The sequence below is a fragment of the Magallana gigas genome, chromosome 7 (genome assembly GCF_963853765.1).
Source record: "Magallana gigas chromosome 7, xbMagGiga1.1, whole genome shotgun sequence".
Taxonomy (NCBI): Eukaryota; Metazoa; Mollusca; class Bivalvia; order Ostreida; family Ostreidae; genus Magallana; species Magallana gigas.
Window position 1 is genome coordinate 42,028,906 of NC_088859.1, and position 22,623 is coordinate 42,051,528.

The 22,623-nt window shown below is 32.0% G+C and overlaps 1 protein-coding gene across 3 annotated transcripts; it reads left to right on the plus strand.

Moving 5' to 3' along the window:
* The first annotated feature begins 4 nt into the window (after window positions 1-4).
* On the plus strand, window positions 5-22,363 carry LOC105319690 (calponin homology domain-containing protein DDB_G0272472). Of its 3 annotated transcripts, none has more exons than XM_011417317.4 (15): window positions 5-158; window positions 1,864-1,929; window positions 3,278-3,445; window positions 3,729-3,921; window positions 4,179-4,287; window positions 6,888-6,985; window positions 7,271-7,350; window positions 8,467-8,575; window positions 8,734-8,831; window positions 9,002-9,076; window positions 9,220-9,320; window positions 9,496-9,623; window positions 12,695-12,850; window positions 14,701-14,928; window positions 20,331-22,363. In XM_011417317.4, exons 3-15 carry the CDS (start codon window positions 3,300-3,302, stop codon window positions 20,481-20,483), a joined length of 1,674 nt encoding a protein of 557 aa, XP_011415619.1. In that variant the 5' UTR covers window positions 5-158; window positions 1,864-1,929; window positions 3,278-3,299; the 3' UTR covers window positions 20,484-22,363. The 3 variants fall into 3 exon arrangements, with proteins under 3 accessions (XP_011415619.1, XP_011415617.1, XP_011415618.1); XM_011417315.4 differs by lacking the exon at window positions 7,271-7,350 and adding an exon at window positions 7,418-7,497; XM_011417316.4 differs by lacking the exon at window positions 7,271-7,350 and adding an exon at window positions 7,418-7,497 and having other exon boundaries at window positions 58-141.
* Window positions 22,364-22,623: the final 260 nt, after the last annotated feature.

The following is a 22,623-nucleotide window of genomic DNA, read 5'->3' on the forward strand; positions in this document are numbered from 1 at the left end:
AAAAATTATTTCTTACCCAACTCTCACCGTTCGAGACGTGAGTATCCTAGACAACAATAATGGCGGCCTACGTATGAGAATGAATGACAGTATTTAATCTTTGATGACTTTCAAGCTGTACGTGCTGATGGAGTTGACATTGTAAGCCAGTTTTACAGGTAGATTATATTGCTATACATTTACAAAGTATGTGTGAAATTTGCATTTTGTAAAACTTTAGAGAAGCACTTTGAACTGTTGAACAGGTGCCCTTTTGTCGGTATGTGTAAGTACTGATGCTGTTGTGATACTTTGAGTTTTGACCACCAATAATATTTCTGAAATCAATGATAAATAATGAAATTTAATATCGAAGGTTGATAATCAGCCTTGGGTAGAATGTATGCCCCTTCAACACGAAGCAATTCTAAATTGTCTGATTCTTTTTGATATGCCAGATGATATTCAACATTCCAGAACTGTTTGTAAAAGATAAGCAAAGTTTCTGACAAGTTGATCATGAAAAACAAACAAGAAACAGTCTATTTCTTTAATCTAACTTACTCAAGTTTTTTGCAAAGTTCTATGATGTTTTGGTGTTTTATTTGTTTGTAGATACATTGATATTGTCTTCAGTTTTTACCTTTGTGGTGGTCAGACCAGCTCAATAACCAGCGTCTGATATCTCAGTTGGTAGAACATCTATCTAACGTAGAGAATCAGGGGCCAGTGTACATTTTAGTTAATCCCTGTTTGGTCTGTCATTAATTCTCTTATTCCGTTTCATGTGTGTGATTAGGATCAAATGAAATTGGATGGGAAAAATAATGATACTCATGACTGGAATTCAAACCTGTGGCCTCTGAATCTCAAGTCAGGTGCTGAGCTATCTGGCATTAGTGATTAAACCACCAGTCTGACTGTCGCATTCCTCCCTTTATTAATGATTTTTGCCCTCAAAGATCAACATTCTCAGGTTCTTTCCCCTGTCAGGAGTTTTAACCTGTTAGTTCCAGGGGTTAGCACAGTACCAGATATGCCATATATCTGGTAATTTTCATGATGATCTAATTTTTGCGATTTTTCACGAACTCTTTTAAATAGCAAATAATTGAATATGCAGAATTAAATTCTTTATCATTTTCTATAATAAACTTATTAAATTGCAAAAAATGACTGACACAAATCTAAAATGTTAAGATTTCCACCATTTTTGCAAATTTTGTGACACGCAAATAAAACCAGATATTCGGTAACAGGATGGGAAAAGTAATGATGGACCAGACTGGATATACGAAAGACACAAGATAGCTCAGTTGGAAGTACACCTGACTAGTGATTCAGGAGCCCAAGTTTAATCCCAGTCTGGTCTATCATTATTTGTCCCATCTTGTTACACCTACATTTAAGCTGCAGGTCTGTAGCTCCCAGTCTGAAAAATATCGGATGGCCGACCTGCAAGCGTTCCATATGTGATCAAAAGTTGCAATTTACGGTGCACAGAAATTTGTGCTTATTAAGACTACATAATCTTATTTTTGACACATTCATTACAAATTTTCGATTCCAAAAAAATTCTTGGATATTTTACTACTGATATAAAGTGAAGTAGTGTAATTTTTGAGTGCTCAGGGTCATTAGATGTAGACAAGTTTGTTAGCTTGCCAGGAATGAACAAATGATATCATTAACTTCAAAATTTTTACTTTAATTAAAGACATACTGGTTTACTTTCTGGTGAAATTTCAATGATTTATCTTTTTTCACAAGGGAGTAAAGGTAAATGTCTCAGTAATTTCCAAACAACCCTTATACAATTCTATAAGTGCAAATAATTCTTTCGGTTCTCTTAACATTTGTATATCATTTCTTCCTTTTTTATAGGCTACACTTCACTAAGTAGTTTACCCTAGGATCAGCCAATTCCAAGGAGTGTTAGTTCTTATTTAGGTGAGTTTAATTCCTCTAACTTACATTAACCAGTGTTACAACGCACTTTAAAAAAAATTTTCAAAGTGTGTTAATTTTGGGACCAAGTCAAGGCACTTTGAAAAATTTTTTTTTTTTCAAAGTGCGTTGATATTGTCGATATTAATGCACTTTGAAAAAAAATGTTCAGGGTTTAGTCAAAATAGTTGATAGTTTTATATACAATAAATGATTGTTTAAATTCGCGAGGTTTGAATTTTCCAAATATGATATAAATTTCATCTCTTATTAGCAACTGCATTTTCCTTTTTTGAGTATGCAGCAAATTTACTTCTTATCTAGTATATTGGGCTATGCCCGAACGAATATGATTATAGATATGAATAATGGAGATCAATGTATAATATATTTCAACTGGCTTATTGCAAATATGATGTGAAAAAGGATACCTTAGTTCTGTTTATCAAAAACAATATGATCTTTTAGATCAGTGCGAGAAAATTAATCCACATCCTAATGCTTATTTTTAAGTTTATAATAATTTAATGTTCGTTAATGTTAATATTATTTTATTGAAGTGATTTATTTGATTAGAATACGAAAAGAGGGTTACTATTGAAACACATAGATTCTTTAACATACCAATGAAGAAATTATTGTTCGGCCAGCTCATTTTTTCAATAACACTGCATGTACTTTTACAGAGCATATTTCTTTTTCCGATCTTAAATGTTTACCCAAAGTTACTGAATATCATATGTTTTGGAAGCAAAATGAGTGACAAGGGACCTTATTCTTGTAACCAATTAAATGATGCACTGGTATTTGACCTGTATATTTGGTTAACCCCCATTCCCCCCCCCCCCCCCCATCCATACTATAAACAAATTAGAAATTCAGTTCCAGAATTTGTGATAATAAAATTATTTAAATTGTGATTATAAAAATATTTTTTCAAAGTGCGTTAAGAGTGTCGATACTAAAAAAATTTTTCAAAGTGCGTAATTTTTTCAAAGTGGGTTGCCACAAACCAGTTTCATTGAATGGTAAATCAGAAATAGTATCACATGGTTTTATTGTAACATATTTTTTTTAAATACATAATGGACATACTGTAGATTCCTTATTTTACGCGAGTACTTAATTCCGCATTTCAACCAGTTTTCATCAAATCATGAGAAGATAAAATCGTGAACACGAAATTATTAGCGTAGTTTCATTTAGTTTACATATGTCTGAAAAATAAATGCGAGATTTTTATTTCTGCGAGGTTTGTTTCTTGCGATTTTACGCGGATATTAATTCCTCGCAATAATTAGGAGTTCTACAGAAATAATCAAAACCTGCATCTGGTATTTTTCATTTTTAGATCAAATTAAGAAAGGGAAAAGATGGTTCTCACAGACCTCCCATTTGAGAGGAATGCTCTGATACATAGTAGATACAATGCAATCTGCAGACCAGGCAGTGCTCCTCCACTGAAAGGAGACGAAGACATTCAGAGAACAACTTCTAAGGATTATGCCGCTTTCCTCAAGTACGTTTGTCGTTTAATCGATTGTATGATACATTTGTAAATAAATGATAAAACATCTTTTACTTATCAAAGTTAATTATGAAGAGACTCAGTCTTTTCTTTGATGAAAACATAAATTGTAGATTATGAATTGGTAAAAATGAATGCATGAATATTTGTGTGCTTGCTCAGTAATGAAGTCTTCTCTCAATTTAGATTTTGATTTGTTTTGTATGTACTCCTTTCATATAATTGATTACTGGTACATGTACTATAATTCAAATGATTTGAATTTCTGTTATAGAGACCAGGAGAGAAAAGTAGGGCCGGATGGCTTCTTGGATTCCAACAGATACTCTCATTCATTTCTTCTGAAAAAAGATGCCACTGGAAGGCGGAGGGCAGCAAGTGTTGCTGGGCAACCCTCAGTGGTCTCCCTTACTTCCCGTATTCACCAAGACAAAAAGGATTATGACCGAAGAATTAAAGTGATAGAGGTACATAAATATGCTTGCAGCTTCTTCTTTGATTGAAAAAGAAATGTTTGTTTAATTGAGAACATTTATGACATGATCTAGGCACTGTAGCAATCAGTATTTCTCGTGGAAGTATATTTTCAAATTTTGAATGACTATAGGTATCAATATATTTTTAGGTCAAGTTTATTAGTTACCGGTAGTTATAAAGATTTATGCATAAGATTACAGAAAATTTCAGCAACTGAATATCATTCCTAAATCTCTGTATTATTTAGGATCATATGTGGCAACACAAACAAGAGGAGAGAGAACTGAAGAGAACAGAGGGTGACATCATAAAGAACCAGCGGGCCGTCAGACACACTCTGAGGGACTTTGAAAATGGTAAGGTCTTTATGTAATACTCCTATACTGTATGCTGGATTATATTTGCCTTTTTAGCTCACCGAGACGAAGTCAAGGAGAGCTTATGCTATACCCTCGGCGTCGGCGTCGGCGGTGGCGTCGGCGTCGGCGTCGGCGTCCGGACCTGGTTAAAGTTTTTGTTGCAGGTCCTGTATCTAAGCTATTACTTGTCCTATCTTCACTAAACTTGCATGGATGATGCATCTGGACCTACTTATGGACTTGAAAGACTTGGATGCTGAATCTGGGTCCTAAATTTCAGATGCTGGAGGAAGAAAAGGTTGTTGGACCAGGTTAAAGTTTTTGTTGCAGGTGTCCTTTGATAGCAATATCTTAGTTACTGCTGGTCCTTACTTCACCAAACTTGCATGGATGGTGTGTCTTATGATACTGATGCACCAGACAGGCTTAAGTGCTGAATCTGAGCTATAGGTTTCGGATGCTGGAGGAGGTTAAGGTTTTTGGAGCAGGTTAAAGTTTTTGTTGCAGGTGCCCATTGATAGCAATATCTAAGTTACTACTGGTCCTAACTTCACCAAACTTGTATAGATGATGGGTCTTATGATACTGATGCACCTGACAAGCTTGAATGCTGAATCTGAGCCATAGGTTTCGGATACTGGAAGAGGTTAAGGTTTTTAGAGCTGGTTAAAGTTTTTGTTGCAGGTGCCCTCTGATGATGATATCTTAGTTATTACTTGTCCTTACTTCACCAGACTTCCATGGATGGTGCGTCTTATGATACTGATGCACTTGACAGGCTTGAATGCTGAGTCTGAGCCATAGGTTTCGGATGCTGGATAAAGTTAAGTTTTTTGGAACAGGTCACATGTTTAATAGATGATAGTACTTTTTCAAATTTGCATAGTTGATTTAACTGTTATATGAATGAATCGCAGAGGTAGCTTCAGATGCAGAGCTTGATCTCCATTATCAAGGATGCTAAAAAATAAATCTTAGTTATTACTGGTCCCTACTTCACCAAACTTGAATGGATGGTGTGTCTTATGATACAGATGCACCTGACAGGCATGGATGCTGAATCTGAGCCATAGGTTGCGGATGCTGGAGGAAGTTAAGGTTTAAATTGCTAGTGCCCTCTAATGATGATATCTTAGTTATTACTGGTCCAAACTTCACCAAACTTGCATGGATGATGTGTCTTATGATACCAATGCACCTGATGCGCTTAAATGCTGAATCTGAGCCATAGGTTTCGGATGCTGGATGAGGTTTAGTTTTTTGGAACAGGTCACATGTTTTATAGATGATAGCTTGCATAGTTGATTTAACTTTATTATAAATTAAACGCAGAGGTTGCTTCAGATGCAGAGCCTGATCTCCATTATCAAGGATGCTAAAGAAATCTCCTACCTTACTCAAACCTGCTCCATAGATAGATATGTTTGTTGATAAATGATATAACATGATTCCTATGATATAGTATTGTATGATATGAAACAATATTGTTTGATATGATACAATATGATATCATATGTTATATTATAAAAAGTTATACATTACGATATGATATTGTATCAATTTTTTTGATATTTTATGATATGATATTGTGATGTATAGAATTGTATATGATGATACAATATTGTATAATATTATATTGAATTTTTAATTTTTATTTTATCACATGATACAATTACATAAGATATTGCAAAATATTATATTGTATCCTATGATACAATATTGTATATTCTTTAATATTGTATCAGACAATATTGTATAATATGATATTGGTTTCTGTAATATAGAATTATATCATATGAAATTGTATTATATGATATTGTAATATTATATAATATTGTATCATACGATATTGTATGATATGATATTGGTTTATATGATATATTATCATATCACATAAAATTGTATAATATGATATTGTAATATATATTATTGTGTCATATGATTCAATATGTATAATATAATAATGTATTTTATAATATTTTACTTTATCACATAATATTGTATCATTTGATAAGATACAATGTTGGAATCAAATTATATATATTGTATTATATTTTATGATATTGTATTATGTGATCAAATACAATAAGGTATAAAACAATACAATGTCATATCATACGTTACAATATCATATCTCATTATTGTTTATTACGGTATTTAATTGTATTATATGATATATATTATAAATATGACATGATGCAATATTTAATTTTATATCATTGTATTGATTAACATATGAACATATGATTATCATAAAAAAAATTTATCAGATGATATACGATATTTTGTCAAAACAGAATCCATGAATATCCAAGATCATAAAGTATGATTTTCATATAAAATGATAAAGGTGGTCTTATGAAGGTGATGTCTCATAAGGGTGATGCTCCGTCTCGGTGAGCTTAGTAATCTATGATTACCTATGTTTGCTATTTCCATCCAAACAAGATTCACCCAGTTTTTCATACTGTACACCTCGAACATATATTTACAGTACTGTAATAACTGAGAAAAAAATTTACTGAAGAGGGATTGGGTACAAAACTGCACCAGCATTTACCTGCTGAATAAAGAAAAGAACATTTGATATTTTACAGCTATAAATAAGAAGAGGATGGCAGAGGAAAAGAAACTTAGTCAAGGTCTGGAAAAATATACTGTGCTAAGAAGAGACCACATTCATAAGAAAGAGGAGGTAAGTTCAGCTGTAAAAATATGGGAGTTTGCTTTCTTCCTACTGACAGACAAAAAGTACAAACTCAAGATATTTTGTTTACAATCTTAGCATTATCTTGTTTTGAAATCCAAGTGTTTTACTAGTTTCTATTCAATACAATTTAAAAAAAAATATTAAAATAGTATATCTGTGATGGTTGGTCCCCATTTTTTTCAGCTGTCAATTTACCAAAATGGATGATATACCTGTCAACAAACCAAAAAAAATTCTGTTTGCATGGTTTTTTTTGTTTCTTCTTTCTAGAGGACTAAAGAGCGGACTATGAAAACAGTCATGCAAAATCAAGAGTATAAACGAGAGAGTAGAAAGGCATTTCTGCACTCGTAAGTGTCCAAATGCATGTCAATGTTTTAACTAACAACTATTGTCATTATGCAATTGAAATTTCAGTTAATAAAGACTCGTACGCAGAATAATGTACATGCTTACCAGTCTTTCAAAGATCAGGATAGAAAAAATCAACTTGCAAAGTAAGTTTGTAATATCAAGTTAAGGTGAAGGTCTTCCACAGAAAAATATTATACTTTTGGCACAAGACCTTAATTCACTTCCCAAAAAGTTTTGAATTGTGTACTATATCTTTTTTTAGATATGATTCATAATTTTTTGTGAATATATATATATATATCTATATGTTTCATTGCTCAGTTAAGTGTCATATTTTCTATTTTACATCATTTATATGACCATCAATGAATTGTGAAATCTCTGATCTCTTACACCATTTCATCCGTTTTCATCATCTTAAATTGATAGAAAAACCAAAACCAAGAAATCAGGCAGGTTAGAATCATAGCAATGATGTGTTTGATATAGTATGACATAAGTCAGCTACTTTACTAGTGAGTAAAAAGCAATTGTAAAAGAGTTGAAATGTCTAAATAATCTAGCAATGTGATTCATAGCATATAAATCAAATTGGTATTGAATTTTACCATGCCCTTCATGTATTCCCAATTAAACTGAATTTTGACTAACAACCTCTGTTGCATAGAATCATATTAATGTGAGATTGTACCCCTTGTAGACCATATAGCTTAACAATCAATTTCTTAGCAGTGAAAATGATGAAAGACAGTCATGTTTTTATAACATGTAGTTATATCCCCAAAATAGCATTGAAATTTGTGTACACATATATTCTAGCTGGTAACCAACATACTATTATTACCTGAATTCCTTTTTGATTCCATTTATCAGTTTGATGAAAAAAGTCTTTATTATTATATCGATTATCCATGCATAAAGTATTTAATGCTTTTAATGTAAAGAAATCAGTTAGCATTCTGCACCATATAAAATTTTTTATGTGATTAAAGGTTGTACCATACACAGCAATCATTTGTGATATTATTTTATTATTAAATACATGTATAATGAGGCTATCATTTGTGGTATTGTTTGTTGAGTACATGTACTATTTTGGGCTGCTCCCTCAGGTCTGACTTGTCCAGACAATACAAGGCCAAGATGAGTGAGCTGGATCTGAAGAGGACCGAGGTTATGAGATTAAGTACCGACTATGAAGTCAAAATGAAAAAGAAAGAGGTATGCCTTAGTGTCATATTTTAGACATTTATTAATAAAAGTTATTGTTTCTTTTAATCATTTCACAGAGCTTTTTCTTAACTTATAATTAAGTACTAGGACTGTAATACATGTACTGTAATAATGATATAAAATTGATCGCTATTTCATTGCTACAGGAGGAGCAGTTTCGATTAAAGCAAGAGTTAGCTGATCTTTCAATCAAGCTAAACATGGAGGCCCAAAAAGGGAGAAAACAAAAATTTGATACGGAAAGGTAAAAATTAACATTTTAGTTTACAAGAGATATTTCATAAATTTGATTCTGGTTATGAATTTTAGATTAAATAAGTATACAGGATTAGAAGTAATGCCAGTTTTTTTTGTTCGAAAAGATCAAATATAAATTTTGCCTTTGATAACTACTTTTCTGTCATCTATTTGCAGAGAGAGAAGAAAGGATCAAACTAATAAAATCCAAGAGGATTTGACTGCTGAGAGAACAGTGGAAAATAAATTAATGTAAGTATACTTACATGCCTTAATTGCCTTGACATGTCATAAATATACCATAAGTACCAAGACTTACTGATTAAGCGTCTTGAAGCTCTGCAGTCTGCAGTAGCAAATAATTCATATATTTTGGGGTTGTTTTTTTTAAACAGGAGAAGTGATGGAGATACAAAAGCAGCAGAATCAACTAAACGAAAACTCAGTGCAGACTTAGCTGTTAATAAATCTCATCTTGACATTAAGAAACGTGACGGTAAGAGTTATCTTTCATGAAACACTCCATATGACTTCACCTGTGACTGGCTTTAATTTTGTCAAAGTTGTATGTCTCCTTTTAAACTTTTTTTTTAATGTTGGAAAATTGTCATAACTTTTCATATCAGAAACAAGTTCTTGTAAATGTGTGATATTTCTTCTTTTGTTGACAGAACAAAGACATCTAACAGATACTCAATTCCGACTGGTAGACAACTCTAGCATACAGAAGCAGTTAAATGAAGCCGCTGAATATGCAGAAATGGACCTTAAAGCGAAACAGATTGATAAAAATGTGGAGGTATGTGTGCCTTTGTCTTTTGAGTAAGGTGGACAAAAGGGTTGCTTGCACAGTTTATGAATAGCTTTATAAGATATTGTTGATTTTAATATTATTTTCATTGCATTGCCTTCAGCACTTAAAATATAAATGGATATTCCGAACTATATAGTTTTTTTTATCAGCATACTTGCTAAAAGAGAATTGTTACTATATTTATTGCATTTCATTTTATGTATATATTATATTATGTACAAATGTATCAATATATATTGGTTTGGACAGATGGTGTGGATATTCCGGCCCGGTAATTGACATTTCCCATTACTATGCATGTCATATTATAACTGCATGAGGTCCAAAGATCTTCAATTTATATATCTTGTTATACTTGAACTGTTCAATCTTTCATTAAGTTAATGAGGTGGCATGCACATACTTCTGTAACTGTCTATAATGTAGAAATGTAAAAGTCTGGTGCCAACTGAGCCAGGTACCACTGTGCATGACATTGTTGTGTTGGGTCTGAAGGTCCAGCATTCTCTGTTATGTTGGATTATCATTTGTATTAATTTTAAAAAAGTGAAGTAATGAATGACTGGTAGCTAGTCTACTGTATAGTTATAAGCATGACAGGTAAAAATGTGTGATATTATCTGTTTTCCTGGTGGATTGTGTAGGAATCCAGATAAACGTTGCTCAAATTCCCTTAAATCACTCTTTTGAAGATTAATCAGTTATTGTTTAAACATGAATGCTTTTTTCTTTAGCATGAAGACATGTAATTTCATGATGGTGAATTAAATGATAAAAAAAAGAAAAAAATGAAACTCAAATTAGAAAGTTTATTTCTGAATTCATCAAGACCCCCCACCTCTGTAAAACTGAATTTGATAACAGCGTGTTACCCTGAGTCACATTTAATGTACAGTAATGGGGGAAGTAAAATGTTAATGAAATGTTGTCTTAACATGAATGATGATTTTCGTACATTAATGTACCACTCTTCAATGTTTCTAAGCATGAGTTTAGATTGTGATATATTTAACTTTAATGTTTTTTTAAATGTGGTCATTCACAGTGTAGATTTCATAATAATAGTGATAATTAGAAAATGTACCGGTACTAGTCAAGGAGAGCATTGATTTTGTTACTATTCGGTCTCACCTTGAATTTGTTGAAAACATAAATAATGCAAACTTCCCAGATGTATGGTCTCTTTGAAATTGTGTTGTACTATGGACCATGAACGGGGACACACAAAAGCTCTAATTAGCAGCCCTGTGTGACTGGATTAGGCATTTGGTGCATTTAGATTTAAAACCAGGGTTAAAGCACCGAGTTAAAAGGAGTCACATGTCCAAATCACGAAGGCTTTCTGATCATTGGGAACTTTTGTTCATTATCCTAGGTACCATCTCCTTCTTTTTTCTCTGTAAAATGAAAAGTCAAGTTGTGTTTTCGCCAGCCCACAGGTGCAGTGGATTTTGTAATTCTATCGGGTGGTAATCATAAATGGATGCCCATTAGACAGACTACCTACACTTCTGTGAATGATAATTACTCTCATTTGTCTAGATAAGGCATCTAACAGTCAAGGCTCTGAAATCTTTGAAGATTAAGCTTGGTCCTACACACATGGCCCTTTCTCTTACTGCTAGTGTTTGGTTATGATTGCCTGAATTTTTGGTAATCAGAGATTTAAGATTTTTGTTGTGTTCAATGCCTGACAATTTGATGTCATAGCTAATTGGTAGAGATGACAAACATGATGTGTATATGATTATTTATAATGCAAAAACTAGCATTTATTTGATATGTCTGATCGTGATAATAATCCATAAGCCAATAATGATTTATTTATATCTATAAATTCAAGCTTTTTGCATGCTACACATATTGTTCACCACCTTGAAATGGAGTACAACTATTTTAAGGATAAGTATCTGTATGAGAACAAATTTACATATGTAATACCATAGTACAAGGGTTCAAAGGAGGTATTTGACAGTGCATGGTTTTGAATGAGAGTTTGAAAAAAAAATTCAATTGAAAGGTCTTTGTTATAAACTGACCCCGTCTTATTATTTTCCAGATATCATTTTTAAGCTGATAACATAACCTCTTTTACACTCAAGGTTGCACTTAGAACTTGACACAAAATAAATAGCAAAATTGATCATTTCTTGTGACCATTCCTTCAATTTGTAACAAAACATGTGTTAATGTCAATTTAGGCAGAGATGATATGACAAAACAGGACGGGTTGCTTGTTTGTTATTCTGACATTTTTCTGTTCAGGGTTTGTGGTCGGTTTCTATGTAGACCTGGCATTCACAAGCACAAAATCAGTTTTATATTGCCCTGACTTGAACATCAGATAAGCAAAGGATTTAAAACTTCATGTTCGACAAATTCATTTCGCAATTAATTTACACTCAACTGCATTTATGTACAATTTATATTGAGCCTTACTTGGTCCCACTTTTGCTACAAATGACTTTGAAATGAGGACAACTTCTGTGTTGCCTTACCCATGTATAGCGTCTTGCTGCAGCTTTCCTATTTAATACAGTCAAGGATGATATTGTCATCATGTAGAATAAAAATTCATTCACAATTCAGGTGGAATTAGACGGTTCAATAAATGATTTCAACCTTTTCACATGCCAAGGTTTTATGTGTTAGATAAGTGCTTGTTTACTGAGAGAAACTTTTTAGGTCATCAGTAAAATCCGATTCAGATCCATTTATTGTATGACAAGACATTCTTTACCATTTAGAAAAGATGAATGGGATTTCATCAAAGTTTCTCAAAATTTACAAATACATGTATTTGAAGTTTCTGAACAAAACAAGTATCTGCATGATAACCAGTTATTACACTGTAATTGAAATCTTTCTTTTCTATAAATCTATTTCTGGAAATTATACTGCATTCATTTATAGATTTCAGAGTACCATTTATGTCAACTTAATGATCTTAGTCTGTCTGCTGAGCATTTTGATACTTTAGCTTACCATTTAATATTCTTTAAAAAGATGCCTTTAAAAAGAACAATTCCATATCACATTTTCTTTTTAAATTTCAGACTCATAATTTGAGAAGAATACATCTAATGAATTCGTCATTAAAAGCCAGAAAAGAAAAAGGTGCTCAACATGAAGAAGTCTGCCAATCCAGGTTTAAGAAAAGATTTACTGAAAAGCAGCGTTTAGAACATGAAGATTCCCTCAAATTTTTCCAGGTATGAGAGAGAGAGAGAGAGAGTACAAGTGCAAAGAAATGCATCCTTTTTGTTATCACATTTATGAAAAAATATGATTTTAAAAAAAGTTGTCTTGATTCTTAAGTTTTTACATGCAATCCATATCACTCATTTCTCTACCTGCTTAATCTGGGTTAAGGCCATATTTATTTCTTTATGGAGTTATAAAATGAAATAGAGTAAGGTCAGTTGTTTGTTTAAAAATATAAGATTTGAATGTGGTGAGGCTTTTGTAAGGAGAAACTTGTACAGGGTAAAGGTATCCTTATTCACAAATTTTCAGCCCTGTATAATCTTCATAGGTGGTCTCAACAAGAACTCCATTCAAATATTCTCTAATGATTGACAATTTCAGAGGAAAAAATAATAATACAAAAATGGGACAAAAAGGCTTTCTAACCCAGAGATGTTTTTACTTGAAAAGGGTATTATTCAGCATTTCTTTTTAATTGTTGGGAAATTTGCTCTTATATTCTTGACATAAGGATACCATTTGTTAATTTTCACAGCATGACCACTCCATTGTTCAGTGCCCATATTTAAATGTTTTTGAAAGATAAGGGATTTTGATTGAACCTTCAGATTTTCAACAAAAATGTCAATATTTCCTAATTGATAAAACATTGTCAATTGCACATATATCCCATTGTACGATATAGATCTACAAAAATGTGGAACAATATTCGTTAGAAACGGTGACTGCCATATTCGGTACCATCCTCTAAGCAAAGTTAATATCCATAGCTCAATAATTCAATTGAATCTCGACTAAACACTTTAATGATAAAGGACATTCACATGCTTTTCTTGTCAAAGGCACAACATATTTTGATTGTTACTCAAAATGTTAATGCAATTAAGGTAGCTCCATACTCGTAAAATTCTCTGAGGAAAGTTGAAAAACCGAACTGAATTCAACTTAGTAGACTTAAATGTCATCAATTGTTAGAAAAAATATACATGTCATCACACTTTTTGAGATGCCAGATAAACATAAACTAAAGCATATTTTAGCATTAGAAAAATGTATTTTGTTTTTGTTAAAAGTAAAATCTTGTTGGCAGAAACTTGTTTTTCTTGTTTAATTTTAATGTCAACTTTATCAGAAAACTAAAATTACAAAAATATTTTAAAATTAATCGTTGGAATAAGAAAAACTATAGCATTTAGACATACAACTAAGAGAAAAGTCAGAAAAAGAGTTATTTCCCCTTTGCATAGATAAAATATATACAAATTTGGAAATTTAGTATAAAATTAAGTGCGAAAATATCTTGAACCTACCAATAAATCTAATTACATCCATGTGATTATATTCACATAAAATAAATAAAACTATCTTGCACAATTTTTAAAGAATTCAAAGTTTTACAAAAAAGAGTGACGTCACAGAACACTGGATCTACTTTAAAGCTGTATAAAAATATTTGATTCGTGAATCATTCTGCTTTATAAAGTTTATAAAAAATGGTTGAACTCTAAGAGTTAGCAAGAATTCATCTCACTATATATATATATTAAAAATGTTGGTGCAAACTATGCAAACTGTTTCTTTGGTCCAGTTTGTAAATAAATTTCTTTATTGTTAGGTAAATGAGAAATGTTTCTTAGACTAAAAAATATATATACTGTGAACCAAAACATTTTTACAAGGTTAAAGCAAGAAGATTTTTTTTTGCTTTGAAACATTGGTTTAGATTAAATCTTCAGTCAAGAAAATTTGTTTCTGCAAACCAAGTATAACCACTGGTAAATTGCGAAATAAAAATGTTGTGAACAAAGTTTAGTTTACAGTTCATCTGTATTATTTGGCCTTATCATTTTAACAGAAAATGGTGACAAAAGGTGATGAGATGGAACACTCGCTGTACAATAAAATGAGAAATGCTGAGTATGCGAGACAAAAGCAAGAACAAACTGTGAGACGAATGCAACAACAACTGGCTGAGCTCAAGAGGAAGAATGCTGTCCGAGTTAAAAATGAGCTCGCTCAGACTCACAAGGAAGAAAAGGAACTTGAGCAGACACTCATCAGAGAAAAAGCTGAGCTAGACAAGGTGAGATTGAAACACCACGTAGAAGAATGTTGCAAGTCATTGATAAGAAGTGTTTATATAATAAGTTACTTTTCACAGAATTTTAGAAAATATTCAAAACTGAAAGCCTTTTATTTTTGACTGATTGTTAAGGATGTATTTTACAAGGAAAATTAGATCACAGATGTACATGAAAATCTGCATGGGAATAAAATTTGGGGGCCTGTTAGAATCTGGGTTTTTTTTTTTATAATTTAATACAAATACATTGCTAGTTACTTACAGCAAAATACCACAGGGAATAACTTTATCAGTGTGGAATTAAGTTCCTGCTGTGGTGATTTGCTTGGAGATTACTGCTCTGTGTTGTGTGGCTTATTGGTTTCTTGTTAATCCATTTGGAAGTCGGTAGAAGTCAGTGATATGCCTGTAGTATCGGGGTTGATCAAGTACATGGGGGTAATCTTCTGTAGACTTTTATGAAGTGCCATTGACTCTTGTGTCTGTGTTAATCATCATGGAAAGAATTCAGAACAATATGTAAGAAATGTTGGAAGAAACTATCATAAATTCTGCATTTGAACACATTAAGTGATCATTTAAGTTTAATTATCTCTTAAAATGTACATTTTTCAAGGCAAGAAATGTTATTATTATGTAATTAAAGGAGTCCTCTTTTGTCCTTTTTATCTCCCTTTATGAAAATCAGGGGATAGAAAGTTACCAGGGGACTCTAGATTAAGGGTAATAATTGGGAATAAGCAAATACTACCTCTATGATGGACATTGTGGTTGGTGTTTTTAAGTTCTTCTTTTCCTGTGGGGGTGCTAATAGTGCAGTCCCCACGGGGGTAATTGTCCATGCTGAAAAAAGAACTTCACAAGTAGCCGGGTTATCGAAGCCATCAGCTCAGGTTTTCTTATAAAGCCATGATCACAAAGTGATAGAAGCAATACAAAAGTCCTGGACATACGTATCTGTCTCACGTTATTTGGAGTTTACAGAACGAAAGTGTCAAATTCTAGCTTTAAAGGAAAAACAAACTTTTTAATTAAATCTTTATGGGGTTCTTTGAAATTGGATAACAATTAGCACATATGATACTAGCCAAGGCTTAGTCTTAAATTTCAGTGTTCATGCTGTGATTTCTATCTTATGCCCTATGTTGAACTGTTAATGATTTTTTAGCTGATCTTTCACAATGAGATACTATATCACGCCATCTTGTCCAATCAAAAAACTATGTTCAAGTTGTTTGAAGAATGGGGGGAAAATACAGCTAAATATGATAACATTCAACTTGGGTCTCTAAAGTTCATGAAATAACAGGACAAACACCTTTTTTATCTGCATTTTTGGAAATTTTTCAGCTTCCATATCCATATATGTTTCAACGATATATGGGAGTACATTGTGTTTAACTGTGGGAGATGGGAACATCTAATCCCCCTCTCACCAACAGTAAATCAAGTCCTCAATGGCTATATACTCCCTTCTCTTAACAGAACAAAACGCTTGTACGTAAATGTGTGGTATTTTGATGGAAGGTATCCATGTCTATAAGCATTTATACAGTAGGTGAAGATTTTGGTATCAAAATCTATTAAAGGATATCATAAAACCTAACACACAGTCAATTTTACTATTGTCAGAGTGCTAAGAATAAAAAGCAAAGTGTCACATAAATTAAATTTAAGGCAAGATTTACATTTTCTCATCAAGATTCTCTATTTGGTATCACTAACACTGAAATTTAAGTAGTTTTGTTATAAAGAATTTTCATTGAACATAAAAATTTCTACAGATCACATATTGAAAAGGCTCTAATTAATTATCATTTACATTTTATTTTTTATTCATGTAATTATTTAAATTCTCATTATTAGTATTTTGATTACTTGGGTGGTTGGGTTTTTTTTACGGACTTACTTTGTGTACTTTTTTCAAATTAACAAACAAACAAAAAAATAAAAAGGATTTTCAGTTGACACAGATTTAGATGTAATGTAAATACACAATTTGCATGAATATTGAATGACAATATATTGTATTCTGAGCTGGAAAAGGTATTCCAAATGGTGACAAGAACTTCTTTTATCAATTCATTATCACTTTATTTCTACTTTTCACAAGATAACAATGAAACTGCCTTGAAAATAAGATACAACAGGTGTTTAGGAGTATCTCATCAAGTATCGTACAAAGCAGTGGGCTTTGTGACAGAACATAAAACTTGAATGTGTAACATCGGAGATCGTAATCATGGGATCAGAATATTTCCATAATAATGAACCGTATACTGCTGTGAAGAAAACAAACTTAACGTTCATTCATCTTTTTCACAACTTTCAAATGTATGATAATTAGACAATTAAATAAGTGATTGAATTTCAGATCGTCTCTTTATTTTGTTACGTTATTTTGCTACTGGCAGTGCACCTGTGCTGTTGAGAGCGATAGTAACATAAGATTTATGTAAAGCTCTTATCATGTGCTTGTATGATTTTCACACATAGTTTTTTTTTTCTTTTTTCTTTTTTTTTTATCTGATCACATATACATGCTGCCAAAAGGATTGAGCAATGCTCTCTCTCATTTGTGTAATTCGATTGTATATACAAACAGTAAGGCACAGTTATACATCATTCCAATTATTTAATACATGTAGAAATTTTTCTTTGTATAACCTTAAGCTTGATTGGTTCTAAATGGGTGGGGAATTTCAATGATTATCAATATTCTCCAGAGCATCTAATATGTATGGTACCTTTGTTAAAAAGCTTATTTGTAAATACATGTGAAAGAATAAGTCTGTTTTCCATGATAAATATGTCAGAATTTTTTATGCTTCTTTTTTGATATCAGCCTAGGAATAACTCAAAATAAGTGGAGAAGTTAGTTGCTTGTACCATAATTGTATCTAAAATTCAAATTACATATGGCGTCAAGTGGTTTAAATTATAGGGTGGGGATTACCTAGAAATTCAGCAAACATTAAATAGAGATAAGTTATGTATAATCACTGTTTTTGTTAGAAATTCCATTGATTAAAAAGATTCCCAGCTCCGCAATGATAATTACATTTTGCTATTTTCCTTTATGAAATATTTTTTCGTTTAGATATACAAATACAAAAACTAATGATGTGTTTATTCAGCATATAATCTCATTTCCAAATTGAGATCACAGGACTAAAAGTACCTGGGGTTTATTATCCCTGCCACTATTCAGGGATATGGGAAGGATGTGATAATTGCCGACCATCAGCGTAGAGCTGTACACACATATACCAGCCATACCCTTCCAATGCTTCTCAATCTCCAAAGGGAGAAGTCATGCACTTTTCTTAATTTCCCTTCAGATTGTATCGCTTCAATTTTAGAAAAAAAAGTAAAACATTTCTTTAAATCATTCTGATATTAAATATCTTCATGCATGTAAGCGATTGAAGTAAATTTTGAAGCGACTTGATATAGAAAGTAATAAAAATCATTGTTGCCATTTCCCTTCATATTTTTAACACACCTAGACAGAAATAAAAGCAATCATCCATTGAAGTTTATGACATGATTTATGATTTATCTCCTAGCTAATTCCTCACTCATCAAAGTCAAGGCAGGTTTATTTGTATATTAATAAAGTAATAAAACTGGCGCTTTCAAGAAAAAAAATCAAAGGGATGATGAAGAGCAAAGGGATTTTGTTTTTTGTTTAATGCTGATTGTGGATGGTATAATCCTGACGTGTAAAATTAAATCATCAGTAATAAGGAAATTTGTTCAGAAATATGTTTTTCTTTGTTATTCGAGTTTTAAAAAAGATACTTTTCAGTATAAAGATATACAATTTCAAAAAGGAATGGGGGAAAAAAAGAAAAAAGAATTTGCGTAAATATATAGATGGTATGCACTGATAAAACGCCAAAAAACTATTTGTAAAAAGATTTTTACAAATCCCAAGGTTTAACTTTATCTTCGGTGAACCTATTTTAAAACATTTAGAGTAATTTATGATGTTTAATTCATTTACTGGAAGAATAAGTGGGTAATAACTTGGAAATTGTAAATTTATGATAAGAGGGGATTTTGTTCTGAAGTGTGATAAACTCAGTATAATGTATTGTAATTTATAGATTATGGCAGCAACAAGTTGTAGAAGATCACTCAAGCTATAGAAAAGCAGGTCACATACTTGAAATGATCACAGTAACAACTCTGTACTTTCCCCCTGTACCCAAGAAACATGGACAATTACAGCTTATCAGCAAGTGTAGTCTATAAGAACCTGCCTAACCCTACAAGTCTTATCCCTGAACCTAGACACAAGGTCTAATGACATCCGTCTATAGGGACACATGGGGTTTAATAGCATTTTATGCTGTTTAAACTATTAGTTTGGAAAGGCATTTTTGATTTAAAAAAAAAAATGAAAATATAGGGTAATATTGTAATGTTCAAATGTTTTGTGTAAGTTTTACATGTACTGCATTAAATCACATTCAAACTGAGAAATGAATTGCTCTAACATATAATACTAGGACATTGTTTATCTCACTTTTTTGTGAACTCGATGAAAATTTATGAAGGGAAATGGTTAGATCAACAGTTATTGTCAGATTGTTCCAGAAATGACACAGTGCCACGGAACAATTAGCTGACTGGGATTTGCTTCATTATAAAATTTTTAATTCATTGAAGACACACTGCCAACTTAAAGCCATAAATTTCTCAATCCATTCAGAATTTGCTTCAATATATTAGCATAATTTCAATATCCTTCATTCAACTTGATTTTTCTGTAGCACATACGTATTTAGTTAGCGATTATATCATGTTTATAAAAGATTAAAAAAGTTAAGTACCACTTTAACAGTTTCAAAGAAAATCAAAACTTCAAAGTGAGGTATTAAAGTTTTAACTGAATAGGAAATTGAAAAGGAAATCCTTTCTGAATAAGAAGTTTGAGTGAATGAGACTGAAGACATTAATATGGGTTTGTAAGAAATTATGTAGTGACACAATATTTTGTTATCTGAGCCCATTGAAGGAATATTTCTTGTGTGTTTTTTTTGTTCTCAGAGTTTTGATACATTATATGGAGCAAATCTATAGCTATATACAGTCTGTGAACTGTTTAAATAGATCTATATACAGTAAGAAATGTGGATCTACATATTTAAAGCTCTGCATGTTCTGATACCTTTTAGAAATTGTTTGTAATGCAGTGTTAAACATATGAAAAGTTTACTATTTTTTTAAAAATAAGTCTTATTAAATGATTCCTGTATTATTTGAACTGCTGAAACTAGTGCTTGGTAACTTAATTTTGACAACCCAAACTATATTGGACATACCTACTTGGCAAATGTACCTGTCCTACTTCTGAATATTGTTACATTTAAGTCTGTTTCTTTGTTTTTTAGGTGCATTCCCAGAGAGAGGAAAGTTATGAGAAATTGCAGAAACATCGACAGATTTTGAAAGAGGACAAACACATCTTGATCGAGCATGAAAGAGAGCACAACCGCCTCCTGAAAATAGGGGCCAAAACAGATATAGCTACTGAATCTTACTGATATACTGCTAGAAACTGTATATTGACTGCCCCATGATTCATTCAAAAGTGTGACAGTGTCCTGCAAGCATTTTGCTTACGATTTCATTAGGATGGTATCCCCACTGTCTGCAGACAAGGCTGGGTCAGAGAAGTGTTTTGTTGAAAGGTGCAGGGTCATCTGAGTGTTTTAACAGATGTATGAAAAAAACATTATGTGTAATTTATGTACCCATTTCACTTAAGCATGGTTCAAAATCTTGCAGGTTTTTTATTATGTAAATTCTAACAATAAGTATTTTATAACATTTTTACTGAAGAAGCACAGAATCTGTATAAGGTAATTTCTTTCTAGTCGAAACAGAATTTCAATCCAGTATCAGTTTCAAGTTCAGAGGCATATAATTTTGTAAATTGATCAAAGTGAGAAGTTGTGCTGTTTCACACATATCCATCTTGAGAAGATGTTGAAATTTGACAAACGTTTGCTTAATTATTATGCTACTTCGCTGCTAATGATATAAGTATTATATTCACCACATCTTGCTATAATTGTAAAGCATGTAAATTTTGTTATATGGCTGTACTGAAATAATTACCTTTTTTGACAGGAGAGTGTGAAATGTTGGGAACTTGAGTTGCAGGGATTGTCTGTTTGTGACAATTGTACTTGATCTTTGACAGTTTTGCAGGCTTGTTGCCCAATTCTGAATGCAAAGTTTTAAAGATTTGTAACTAAGTGTATGGAGAAAGAAAATTGAGAAGGATAAAATTGTGAGAAAAAACACCTTCAAGTAGAGATATTACTGTAATAGTTGGACCGTTTGTCTGTCAGTTATGCAGTTGTGTGTTTACATGTTTGGAACCAATTTGGTGCTAAACAGGCCTGGAATTCAAACTAAGGATACATGTTTGTAACGTTTTCAATTCAATCTTTAAACTTTATACATACATGTATACCTCAATTCATTTTTGTCTCAAAAGGCTGTTTTCGTAATTTTTGTAATTTTTGGCCAGGGAGAATTTTGATGGGTTAACAGATCTTAATATAACTCTATGAAATGCACCAGGGAGACGACATTAAAATGTTTTCTGGATTAGGTATATGTCCCGTATAGGACAATAGTGGAATATATAGTAAGGTATTACAAAGGCATAAACCCTGGATACGTTGATGCCAAGCCGGTGACAGACTGATATGTGAATTTGTACGCTACTGGAAGGATTTGGTATTTATCTTTCAGATCTCTGAAAGTACACTAGCATTACAAAATTTAGATTTTTAAGCATCAAAATTTAGTAGTTTTTTATGGTAAAAAACAAAACTATTGAAAATGTTTGCACGGATCTCAAATACACATAACTTTACGTGGTACTGGCTATAATTTTCAGAGTGAAATTACGTTTGTTATGATCGCAGTATTATTAGTAGCTGAAAATACCTCGGAGCTGGTCTTAATAATCATACATCTTTCTGGCTTCTTTTTTTTTTTTTACCATGGTCTGTGCTATATTCAGTCTGCTTCGCAGAATATTTGATTCATGTCATTCTCGAGTAATATTATCCATTTTTTCTTTGTGTTTACAAGTCTTTTATCTTGTAAGTTTTGTATCTACAAAAAGAATGCATAGAGGGACCTATATTTTTGAAGTCTTTTCCTGTATGTATACAAAGCTGTATTGTGATTTACGCTGATGGAGATTTTTGTCTGTATATTTTCAATTCGTACGTGCCTCCGTGTCATGTGCCAACATAAACTAGATCTGTCTTGGGCCTTCACTCTTAAGGCAAATGTTATCTGTGATGTTTTACAAAACACAGTAATTACGTTTTTATGATTTATTTATGTCAAAGTTTTTTTGTTACTCTTGGATGTGAGCATTAAATGGAACACAACAATCTTTTGATTAATATATTTCTAATACATTTGACTTGATACGTACATTTTACCTTTAATATGAATAAAATGACTCAACCTTACGATGATGTCGTTATTGAAGAACACCGATGAATCGTAAACAGTGGTGTATCTGACATTTGTACAAAACCTAAGAGCAAAATTAGATGATGCAATATAAGGGAAAAGATTTTGTTTAGTTATGTTTAATGTGATTTTTGCATTGACTCGATTATTACACTAAGATACATAATTTAAACAGCA